At 36.8% G+C, this 13,090-nt stretch overlaps 1 protein-coding gene across 1 annotated transcript in view; it reads left to right on the top strand.

Annotated features, from left to right (window-relative positions):
* The window catches only part of dnah6 (dynein, axonemal, heavy chain 6), a 165,279-nt gene that overhangs the window by 74,709 nt on the left and 77,480 nt on the right, over nucleotides 1-13,090 (top strand). Inside the window, exons 43-47 of the mRNA XM_056460119.1 lie at nucleotides 3,817-3,988; nucleotides 5,018-5,164; nucleotides 6,200-6,273; nucleotides 8,732-8,886; nucleotides 9,050-9,281. Coding sequence (XP_056316094.1) covers nucleotides 3,817-3,988; nucleotides 5,018-5,164; nucleotides 6,200-6,273; nucleotides 8,732-8,886; nucleotides 9,050-9,281 — 780 coding nt within the window. The remainder of the gene's footprint in view (nucleotides 1-3,816; nucleotides 3,989-5,017; nucleotides 5,165-6,199; nucleotides 6,274-8,731; nucleotides 8,887-9,049; nucleotides 9,282-13,090) is intronic.

The raw sequence follows: 13,090 nt of genomic DNA, 5'->3' as shown, positions 1-13,090 counted from the left end.
CAGTGCCGAGTTGCTGCATGGAAGGGTATCTGCTATATAAAACATACAGTATGCTGGATAAGTTGGCGGTTCATTCCACTGTGGTGACCCCTGCTGAATAAAGGGACTAGATGAATTATATATATATATTCATTCATTCATTTTCTTTTCGGCTTAGTCCCTTTATTAATCCGGGGTCGCCACAGCGGAATAAACCGCCGACTTATCCAGTACGTTTTTACTCAGCGGATGCCCTTCCAGCCGCAACCCATCTCTGGGAAACATCCATACACACTCATTTACACTCATACACTACGGACAATTTAGCTCACCCAATTCACCTGTACTGCATGTCTTTGGACTGTGGGGGAAACCGGAGCACCCTAAGGAAACTCAGGCGAACGCAGCGAAAACATGCAAACTCCACACAGATACGCCCACTGACCGAGCCGAGGCTCGAACATATGTATATATGTTGAGCTCACTGTGATCATTAATCTTCATCAAATGTGAGTTTTACTTCATCATTTTACTAGTTTAAAACATTTTTAAAATGGTTTTGCATTTTACTGTCTTTGTCAGTACAGCTGCATGTCAGTACAATAAAAAAAAGAAGACGATTCAATCCCGGTTTGTGGGTGTTAGTTCAGATTTATTTTAACGTAACGGATATCCATACAGTAGTGGATATTAATTTGTATCCTGTCACATTTGCGTGCAAAAACAGTGCAAAGTTAAATACACACGCTGAGTGTGTCCGCTGTGTATGTGTGTATCTGTGTGTGTGCGTGAACTTTGCAACAATATTTGTATCAGCTTTTCTACAAACACTCTATTTCAAGAACTCAACCAATTAAAAATCTAACTTAGACTTGTCATGGCTTCTATATGTTACTCCTATCTGGTGATTTGAAGTGCTTATTGTATCTTCATTCTGTAATTCACTTTGGACCATTTGCAAAATGTAGTTGTAAATGTACACTACCTGACAAAAGTCTTGTTGCCTATCCAAGTTTTAGGAACAGCAAATAATAACTTGACTTCTAGTTGATCATTTGGTATCAAAAGTGGTTTATATGAAATGCAAAGGCCTCTAGATTATGCTTATTTTACCAAAATAAAATATGATCATGCCTTGATTTTTAATGATTTAATTAGGACAGTAATGTCTAACTTTGCTTAGACAAAAGTATTGTCACTTAACAGAAATCATGTACAGTATAGTATATAAAGTCATGGTGCAGTGAAAAAAGAAATAATATTGTATGACTCCCATGAGCTTGGAGGACTGCATCCATACGTCTCTGCAATGACTCAAATAATTTATTAATAAAGTCTTCTGGAATGGCAAAGAAAGTGTTCTTGCAGGACTCCCAGAGTTCATTAAGATTCTTTGGATTCGTCTTCAATGCCTCCTCCATCTTACCCCAGACATGCTCAATAATGTTCATAGTTGGTGACTGGGCTGGCCAATCCTGGAGCACCTTGACCTTTTTTGCTGTCAGGAACTTTGATGTGGAGGCTGAAGTATGAGAAGGAGCGCTATCCTGCTGAAGAATTTGCCCTCTCGTGTGGTTTTTAATGTAACGGGCAGCACAAATGTCTTGATACCTCAGGCTGTTTATGTTGCCATCCACTCTGCAGATCTCTCGCATGTCCCCATACTGAATGTAGCCCCAAATCATGATTTTCTTTACCAAACTTGACTGATTTCTGTGAGAATCTTGGGTTCCAATAGGTCTTGTGCAGTATTTGTGATGATTGGTATGCAGTTCAACAGATGATTCATTGGAAAAATCTACCTTCTGTCACTTTTCCAAATGTTCAACTAGAAGTCAAGTTAATATTAGTTGCTTTTATGACTGGGATCGAAAACAAGACTTTATTTTTAATCATTCCAACTTTGAATGTTAGAAAGTTGTAAATGAATAGGGCATAAGGGGGATAAGTGGGAATAGAACACAGCCAGGAACTATGTTTCTAACTACAGCTCCAGAGTGCACAAGTTTGCGAATGTTCATTGGAACGATGGATTTGGGAAACGGCAAATCAACTAACTATGTTTGTAACGACGGAACTTGCGACCTTAGTTGGCTAAGGATGGTCTTGGGAAACACACCCCAGGACTTGAACCAGCAACCTTGAATGTGGCACCCACTGAGCTACCATATCACCCCTGCTGTCTGCCTGATATGCTGAATATGTTCCACAATCTAAAATATTGTTATGGCTTTTTATTTCTATAAAATTCTGGAGTATCATTACATTTAAATTTCAGACATTGTGCCAGATTTAAACGTATGCACAAAACTGGAATATTGCATAAAACATTTGCAAATAAAGCACTGTTTCCATACTGTCCCATCATGCCCCACTTTTTACAGAAAAGCACATTGCCATTGCTCTGTGTAAATTGCTTTTGTGCTCTTGTCAAAACAAAATCACATGACTTTTTTGATGACCATGCTGGACTTTATTTGGGAAATGTTTCCATTGTAGGTTATGCACATCTTATTTTTATTTGCTAAAAAGTTTATCCTGCTCAGTTGTGCACATAACTTTTTTATGCGCATTTTAAAAATGTATGTTGAGCCTTGCCATTTCCATTAAGCATTTTTATGCAATAGTGCAAAATGTGCATAAAAATAGGTGGATGGAAACATAGCTATTAAAGGTCAGGGAATTCAATATTTTACACTGCTGCATTTCATACCTGTGGTTGTGGTAAGGATATTTTTCTGATCCATTTTATTCCTTTTAATACTCATTAACTGGCAGCCACTTAAGTCAAATGCAGTCACCAGACTGTACCTGTTAGCTAAGACTCATATGCCAGGATAATATAAGTTTAAAAAGCTTTGGCCTCCAAAATAAGAGATAAATTATCCATTGATGTTCTCATAGTGGCTATTATGCCCCATTTACACAGGGAGTCAGCGTCAACGCATCCCATTCATTTTAAATCGGTGACGGCAGGCATTGCCAAACTGCTTTGTGATTGTGTCGGTGCCGCTTCAGTGACGTTGCTCACTGCAGAAGTTGGGAAATTCGCAATTTTAAGCGCCAACGGAAGCTTCAGCCAATCAGATCGCTTTATGCAAATATCCCAGCTCAGACAGTAGCCGATTGCGGACTAATTTCATTGGCTGACGCTGCTATGACGATCACGACCAACTTCAGACAAGCCCTCTGTCAAGCATTGATGCTGAGTCCCTGTGTGAATCGGGCATTAAAGTCATGCCAATTATTAATTAATTTATTAATTTTTCTTTGGCTTAGTCCTTTATTTATCAGGGGTTGCCACAGCGGAATGAACTGCCTACTATTCCGGCATATGTTTTAGACAGTGGATGCCCTTTCATCCGCAACCAAGTACTGGGAAACACCCATACATGCTCACATTCACACGCACAATTGGCCAATTTTGTTCACCCAATTCACTTATAGCGCATGTCTTTGAATTGTGGGGGAAACCGGAGCACCCGGGGGAAATTCACGTGAACACGGGGAGAACATGCAAACTCCACACGGAAATGCCAACTGGCCCATCTGGCCCTACTTGAATCAGCGACCTTCTTGCTGTGAGGTGACAGTGCTAATCACTGCGCCATGCTGCCCTATTACCTTATCATTTTAACATTACTTTAATATTATATTATACACATATAAACACATCAGAAACCTTTTTTTTCAACAGGATGTCTAGGAAATTCAGGTTTTTAGTTAAAGACAGGGAAAAGACAAAGAATTTGATATTTGGCTTAAAGTGGCTATAGAAATAAAGACGACTTGATTTGACTTGCATGGATGTCTGTTCTTGTATGTACATGTTTGCAGGCTATTTTGGGTGGTTTCCTTACTGAATTTTCCACGGCGGTCAAGCAGGCTGCTGACAGCATTGTGGACGCTGCTGTTGAGATCTACCATCGCATGAGTGTAGATCTGCTACCTACACCAGCCAAATCCCATTACGTGTTCAACCTCCGAGACCTGTCTAAATGTGTGCAGGGTAAGAGCCACAGACATGTCCACAAACACACTTTGACAGAGGCATGAGGGCATTTGCAAAAACGTTACAAAGACATCCAGCCAGCCATTTATATACCCCACACAGACCATTCAAATGCCTAAGAATGGGCTATATGCACAGCTAGTTTTTTCAGCTAATGATGAACTCCCGGTGAAAGCTTTATGTGACTATTTTAAATTTACAGTATCGATGTTGTAATGTGATTCAAATATAATCAGTTAAATAGACTTAAGCATCCATTTAATTGTTAAAGCCTAAAAAGATACGAAAGACCGTTTAAACGCAGGCACCGTCATTAGCAGCAGGCTAGCGCAGAAATTCAATTGAAAATACTGAGGTAAAATTAATTTCCATATTTTAAAGACATAGTGCGAAAAAATATAATTTAAAGCAGTGCTTCTTGTTTGGTTTGATATCTCAGCCAGGCAGTGAAGATCGCTGTTTTTTTTAAAGAAATCAGATCTTCAAATGTGGCGATTTTGTATGGGATGACAATTAACTGGAAGCAAAAGTATGTGTCCATATACCCCATTTAAATCCACAGTCCATTCAAAAACATTGCTTTTTCCCTAGAGTGTTTGGCATCTGTTGTACCAAAATCCACCAAAGGCTTGTAATCAGCTTTCTTTGTTTAAGAGCCCTCAAATGACAAATACAAATGCTCTCTCTTAATTTGAAAGGCACTTTGGGGGGCTGTTAAATCGTTGGCTTAGGACTCATCCACAGGCCAAATTATAGACTCTCAATAAGAGATACTGTCAATCTAAGCTAAAGCAGACAGCACAACCCCCATCTGATTATGTTTTCATTTTTAGTGAAAGGTCACAGGCAAGTTTATCTTTTACTGATATTGCTCTGTAGACGCTGTATTGATTCTTTACCAGCAGTCAGTCTTGCTATAAACTGAAAGATATATATTAAAGAATCTAATCTGTGTAAACGTTGAACAAAATCCCTTTCATTCTTTGTCTTTGAATGTGTGTGTGTGTGTGTGTGTTTTCTGTGCAGGTTTGTTGCAGTGTGAGCCAACTACGGTTAGAGATCAAACCCAGATCTTCCGTTTGTTCTGTCATGAGTGTCAACGTGTCTTCCACGATCGACTCATAAACAATGAGGACAAAATCTACTTCAATACTATGATCTCTGAGATGGCCAGTAAGCACATGACCCTCAAATCCCCTTCAGTGTTAATCTCTCTAGTCCAGACATCAGTGAAGGTGTATATTATAGGGCTTTTCTCTATTGAAATAATTAACACTGGGTCATTCTAAGCATAGGGTAAATTGAATCCTGGGTTATCTTCACTTTTCACACTGTTCATTTATTATCATATCATTTATTATTATTATTATTATTAGTTGTTTGCAGGGGTAACAATTAATCCCTTCTATTTATATGTATTCATCACATTTACACATCACATAGTGTTAAAAAAGGTGTATAGAGCAATGATAAACCAGGGTTAAGCACACTGTGAGCACAAGTACAGCAACAAGTATGTTGTCATATAAACTATATCCAATAAGTCAATAAAAATTTGAGTTTATTTTAAAATCTGCATCATAATGTTTATTAATGTGACCCTTGACCACAAAACCATCTTATGTTGCAGGAATTTATTTGAGGGAATAGGAATAAAATACATTGTGTTAGTCTAAATTATTGATTTTACTTTTATGCCAAATCAAAGATCAGGTTTCATAAAGACATTTTAGAAATGTCATTCCATAAATATATGAAAACTTAATTTTTATTTAGAAATAATCATTGCTAAGAACTTAATTTGGACAACTTTAAAAGCAGCGTTTTCACTCATTTTTAGAACACTCAGATTCCAGATTTTCAGATAGTTGTATCTCGGCTATATATTGTCATATCATAACAAAACGTACATGGAAAACTTTTTTAGATGATGTAAACATTTCATATGGTTACAAATATGTTTTTTTTATTTGCAGATATTTTAATGTAATTTTTTAAATATATTTATACTTTGTAATTATAGTCCATGTTAAAATAGTTTTTTCATAAATTTAGATAGAGGCACGCTGATCATATTAAATTTTATAATTGTGCAGTGTGACTTATCAGAATGATCAGTTTATTTTTTGCTTTGCCTTGTCTTCCTTTTTTGATGTAAACATTAGTGTCCTGCTTCTTTACCTTTCAACTGCTTCTTTTGTTCAACAGGTAAATATTTCAGCATAAACATAGAGCCAACATACTTTGTGACTCAGCCCATCATTTTTGGAGATTTCATCAAGGTAAAAGTGTTTTTGCACCTGTCAGTCTATTTTTTTATTGTATAATGCTTTCTGTTTACATTTAACTCTTCATATAAAAAAGTTAACCCAGCTAACGATTTTAGTTCATAAAAATGTTCCAATAATGTTCCCATTAAGTAATAAAAACATTTATTAAAATTCTTAGAATGTTCAAAATGTCCATGAATATTCAAAATGTCCTGATAAGTCTTTTTTAGATATGATATAAACATTTTTTAGGTTCCAAGAACGTTCCTGTCTTTGTGTTATATATATATATTTTTTTAAGATTTATTTTTGCCCTTTTAGCCTTTATTATATACTGATAGGACAGTGTTTAGACAGGAAGTGAAGTTGGAGAGAGATAGAGAGAGAGGGTAGGGAAATGTCCACGAGCCAGGATTCGAACTCGGGACGCCCTGACATGCTACTGTACCATATGTCGACGTTCTAACCACTAGGCTATTGCGCCGACTCTTACAAATAACAACATAAAGACATTCCAAAAACATTTTTTCTAACATTGTTACAAGAATGTTCCTCAGGCATTACTTTAAAAATATTTTGTGCTAACCTCGTACTTTTAAGGAACATTACTAAATAATCTGGGAGCATTTCCTGTTATCAGGGTAGTTAGCTAAAACAAACATCTATTTAATTAGTCATTTTTAGGGACAACATGAAGATTTTTTTTATTAAATACCTAAAAACTACTAGAACAGTGTTACATATATCGTACTTACATTATCCCTAAATTATTCAAAGAATAATTAAATCCAAAGAAATAAACAATTTAACTATTGAAACACCCAGCAAGCATAGGACGTCAAAATGATGGCAGATTGATGATTGATGTACCCCAACGTTGTAGGACGCTGCATTTTGTTTGGAATTGAGAATCGGGTTGACATTAGAACCCAATGTCAGGCCGACGTCAATGCCCAACATCGAACAGACTTTGCATTTTAGTTAATTTCCAACACAACCTAAAAACACCAAATTATCAACGTCTAATGATATTACAGCTTGATGTTGTGTGGACGTTACCAATATGACGCCTATCAGATGTTGGATTTTAGTTGTCACACTAGATTGAAAAAATATCAGTATTTTATTTCAATATGACATTGGTTTAAGATGTTTTCTCGACTTTGGATTTTGATCACCTTTCAACGCAACCTAAAATCAACAAAATATCAAGGTAATTTCGTGTCTTATTGGATGTCAAAATAACATTTTCCTTAGATGCTGGTGACCTAAATCTAACCTAATATTAATGTTTTATGATGTTGTGTGTCTGCTAGGATTGTACTAATGACATCATATAACCTTGATTACAGATTATATAACAGAACCCTAAAACGTATGTTGTCGTACAAGAGTGCTGCTTCTTTTCTACATGTTCGCTACCAGAAGAACTGTAAAGGGTTGACTATGGCATAATAAAAGATCTGCTGCATTCTTTCCGCATCTCTAGCATTTTGCTTAGACAGACTTTTCTTTTGGAAGAAATATTTGATTCTTCATTACCTGCCACTCGTTTGTGTTCTGACCACATGTGTTTGGTAGACGACTGTTCTAGAGCCTACAGCTAATCAGTCTTTAGATTCTGCAGTGCATTCAAGTTCTAAAGAAAAATATAAATGATAAATGATCTTAAATAAAAAAAATACATTTAAAGAAATGGTATAAGTATATAATTTCACTCACCTGGGAAATGGAGGCCACATGAATGGTTTGTGAACACAATTAAGTGCCCACAGCATGCCATATCATCTGATAATTGTAAGAAATAATTCCAAAAAGCAACTGACTGTGTAAAGCCACATAAAACAAAACAAAAATACGATATACATACCGAGTTCAGTGGCTAATCAGCCGGAATTAGCTGAGGTGAAGTGATGGCGACCAGTGAGACCTAGCTGTCACTCAAGTGGCCACGCCCTTAATTATGTTTAATATAACCTAATATAAAGGAAACGGATGAGTTATAAAAAAATTCACCCCCTCACAGTCGTCATGAAGGATAATATTAGCTATATACATCAAAATCGTTCTTTGTACCAGGCTTTAAACTTTTTTTTTTCTGCTGTGAAGTTAGCTATTTTAACAGTGGGCTCAATAGAAATTTGCTCTATTATAGAGCCAGGACTAGCGGAATTTCTATGAATTGCTGTTTCAGTTACTTCCGTATTTGCTTCACGAGGGAGAGCGGGAGGTTGCCACTTGCTTTCAACCTTACTCTGCTTCATATTACCATGATAATGTTTTGAATACTTTAGCTCATCCATGATGTAAAGTACAGTAGACTCCCATGATTCCACACTGTCATGTCATCATCAAAATGTCTTTGTTTGGTGTTAATATGCTCCCACCATTGGCAAAAAATACACATTTCACCTTTAATAACAGGATTTAGTAATTTTTTTTTTTATTAAACTATTTCATTTAATTTTAGGTTGGAGCAGACAAGGCTGACCGTGTCTATGAGGATCTAACAGACATGGACAAGATTCGCCAGGTGCTTCAGGACTACCTGGATGACTACAACACAACCTTTGCAAAGGAAACCAAGCTGGTTTTCTTTCAAGATGCCATTGAACACGTGTCTAGGTAAACAAGCAGCTTGCCTTTTCGTCTGGTGTTCACAAAAGCAGGTGTTCAGATGACCCTGTCATTCAGCCTGCGCGTCTGGATCAGTTTACTAATGGAATGCTTTGTTCATTCACCCAGTTGACCTTTTTTTCTTATCGTTCATCTGTTCCTCTGTTCACAGAATTGCCCGCATGATTCGCCAAGAGCGTGGCAATGCCCTGTTGGTTGGTGTGGGTGGCACAGGAAAGCAATCTCTAACACGTCTGGCTGCTCACATGTGTGGTTACCGTTGCTTTCAGATTGAGTTGAGCCGTGGTTATAATTATGACAGCTTCCATGAAGACCTGCGTAAACTTTACAGAATGGCTGGTGTGGAAGGCCAGGACATGGTCTTCCTCTTCACAGACACTCAGGTACAGCTGAAGAGAAATCTGATGAAATTAAAATGTTATGTTTTTCTCTAATTAAGAAACATTCAAAACAAACAATTATTTGAAAAGCTTGAAGGGAATAAATTCATCACAATAATCATGTTGCCAGGCACAGTAAGATGGAAGTAACTACATATTTTTTTTAAATTTGACAAGTGTTTTAAGATAGAATCTTACCAAGAGTAACATCGAAAGATGCAAGCTAGCTGTTTTTTTTTTTTTTTTTGCCAAATTTTGCACTTTTTAAAGAGAAAATAATGAACCATTTATGTTTCTGTTATTCATTTAAGTGAACATTACAAGACAAGATCATTTTTTTTCATATACTCACCGGCCACTTTATTAGGTACACCTGTCCAACTGCTCGTTAATGCAAATTTCTGATCAACCAATCACATGGCAGCAACTCAATGCATTTAAGCATGTCGACATGGTTAAGACGATCTGCTGCAGTTGAAACGAGCATGGAGTTTGAACGCGATATGGTTGTTGGTGCCAGACGGGCTGGTCTGAGTATTTCAGAAACTGCTGATCTACTGATATTTTTTACGCACAACCATCTCTTGTGTTCCGAAAAAGAGAAAATATCCAGTGAGCGACAATTCTGTGGGCACAAATGCCTTGTCGATGCCAGAGATCAGAGGAGAATGGCCAGACTGATTTGAGCTGATAGAAAGACAACAGTAACTCAAATAACCACTCATTACAATTGATGTATGCAGAAGAGCATCTCTGAAGATTAAAGAAATGTTGTCAGATCTCAATTTCTGCTGTGACATTCAGAAGGTAGGATCAGAATTTGGCGTCAACATCATTAAAGCATGGATCCATCCTGCCTTTTATTAATGATTCAGACCGGTGGTGGTGTAATGGTGTAGGGGATATTTTCTTGGCACATTTTGGGCCCATTAGTACCAATTGAGCATCGTGTCAACACCACAGACTACCTGAGTATTGTTGCTGACTATGTCCATCCCTTTATGACCACAGTGTACCCATCTTCTGATGGCTACTTCCAGCAGTATAACACGCTATATCATACAGCACAAATAATCTCAGACTGGTTTCTTGAACATGACAATGAGTTCACTGTGCTGAAATGGCCTCCATAGTCACCAAATGATGGAAGTGATGGAACGAGAGATTCGCATCATGGATGTGTAGCCGACAAATCTGCAGCAACTGTGTGATGCTATCATGTCAATATGGACCAAAATCTCTGAGGAAAATTTCCAGTACCTTGTTGAATCTCTGCCACGAAGGATTAAGGCAATTCTGAAGGCAATCAGGAACTAGTAAGGTGTACCTAATAAAGTGGCGGGTGAGTGTATGACACACACCTCATTTGCATATTTAGAAAACACAATTATTAGTCTAAAATGTGTACAAAAATGCTTTTCCTTTAGTGCTCAGTTTTTATTTTATTTATTGCTCTATTATTATTTATTTTGTACTTAATTTTAAAATTAAAACTAAAAAAAAAACTGAAAAAACTGGCCTTGATGTACAGCTATATACATTAAAAAGGACATTTGCTGATTCATTATTGGTGTTTTAACGATTAAGCTTAATTAAGTGATGTTTAGATGATTTTTTGGTATTTTGGAAATAAAATTTGGTAAAATTATTTACAATTACTAGTGAATTAATAGTAAATATCCACTATTGGCTGACATGTGTCAAGTGTTTTATAGTCCCAATTTTTTTTCTGTAATATTTGTCGCTTAACCAATATTCTACCATCATGTTTCTCTTCCCTATTGTCAGTTCCATAAAAAATGGCTAATGTGAGACAAATATTGGCTCATTTTAATTTATGTCCAACAAAAGCATCTGCATTCGTGACATTTCTGCTCCATTCTGTCCTTTCAGCAGAGGCATCAACCATTGTCTTCCATGGTATTTAAAGGCTATTTAGAAATTAGCCTTTTTTTTCTCATATTTGGGTTTTGTTTGTGTGTGTGTAACACATTTTGATTGATATGACTCAGAATAAGGTCCATAAATTGGAATGTTTGCCCTAGTCTAACCAAAAACCGCACCTCTTCGAAAAAGTCCTGTAGCAAATTCACAAGTTATGATTTATTGATATTATGTTATGAATCTGGGTGCAGAAAGGTTTTTTTCTGAGCTGTGGAGTAGACAGTAGGTCATCTCTGTTATGACTTTGGGCCTTCTGCCAGGCCTGTAATACTGTCTCATGAAAGCACAGACTGTTACTGCTTTGTGATTCAGCATTCAGGGCTCTGCAGCAGTAATGACCCCCTAAATTATTTCATGAATACTTCTTAACGAGACAGACCCAAGCTGCTGCTATAGACAAAAGGTACATAATGTGATGATGGCATGTGTGCGTGTGTGTGTGTGTTTTCCTATATGTAAGGTTGTGAACTAATGGGAATCAAAGAATTTGATAAAGTAGGTTGAATGAAATGTCATTCATTTGAATGTTTGCATAAACAGAGGAAGTAAACACTCTTCAGTGATTAATAGCCACTCACTGATAAATAAAATTGTTTTTCAGACTTGCCCTCTGAGAGTGTGTGACCTTTTAGTTTTATGTATATCTGAATACACACTGGTTAGTATCATATGTATAATCATTTATTCTGCATCATGTCAATAATTTATTGATTTTTAAAAATATGACATGATTTTTACAATATCTGACAAGATACCACATATATTATGGTCAGAATAAATCATAATAACCATACTATCGCAATATCTGCAGATTTCTTTCATCATGATTAAACAAACAAACAAATGACTAAATAATGATTTATATGTCAAGCTCATATTTAACTTTGGCCTCCTTTCCACTTGTTTTTAAAGGTGTGGTCCAGAGTGTATTTTTAAGGCTCGGTTGTGTTTATAAGATGGAAAGCAATGTGTGCTCATGCTTCATTTGTAGAAAATCACGTTATTTTTTTCATATATCTTACTTTGCTTATATATTGCTACTCAGCTAACATGAAAATGACTGACATATTTCCTAGTTTCTCAGAAAGGCCCGCCCTCAAGAGGCTCTGATTGGTCAGCTAACATAATGCGCTGTGATTTTTGGATCGGCTCCACGTCACCAGGAAAAGCGTCGCACGCCTTCAAGCACGCACTTTTATGCTGTGTAAACACAGTCAGTGAGTGTAGTTGTTAGCCGTATCAGTTTGTGCCTGAATCAGACAGAAAATGATACAGAGGACACAGCTGAACCTCACGCCTGACAAATCTGACAAGTGTCTTTCACATATATAAGGAATAAGCATGTGTAAGTAATATAAAATGTTCACACATCTATTGCGAGTTTGTTATTTGAGATGTAGAACACACGGAAAGCAGCTGCATAGAGAGACACTGCAGCGCTGCTGAAAATTGTAGCAATTTGTAGCTAGATTGTTAATGGTGCCAAACAGCATTAAATTAAACTTATTTACAGCCTTGTTTACCTCCTCGCTACAACATACCGTTAACGCTAGAAACTGTGCATGTAATAGATCAATTTTAACAAATAAATACTTACAGGTTGTGGCTCACAATCCACAGCTCACAACTGGTTGGAGGATTTTTTAGCCAAATCCAGCACTGAACTGAAAGAGATTCTGGAAGCTGTCCTTTGTCAAATGCTAGCTATATATTTTTTATAATTCTCTGGAACATAATTAAAATTAAACTGTAAGCACTTTTCTCTTTGTGTCGTGTCCTTTAGAAGCCCAAATACAGAAACAGAACAAAGCAGCGTTTGAATGGCATTTTAGCTTTCTCTGCTACATTACAGTGCCTCTGGCCACGCC

This window comes from Danio aesculapii, chromosome 1 (assembly GCF_903798145.1).
Source record: "Danio aesculapii chromosome 1, fDanAes4.1, whole genome shotgun sequence".
Taxonomy (NCBI): Eukaryota; Metazoa; Chordata; class Actinopteri; order Cypriniformes; family Danionidae; genus Danio; species Danio aesculapii.
The sequence above is the reverse complement of the archived record's forward strand: the minus strand, read 5'-3'. Positions and strand labels throughout refer to the sequence as shown.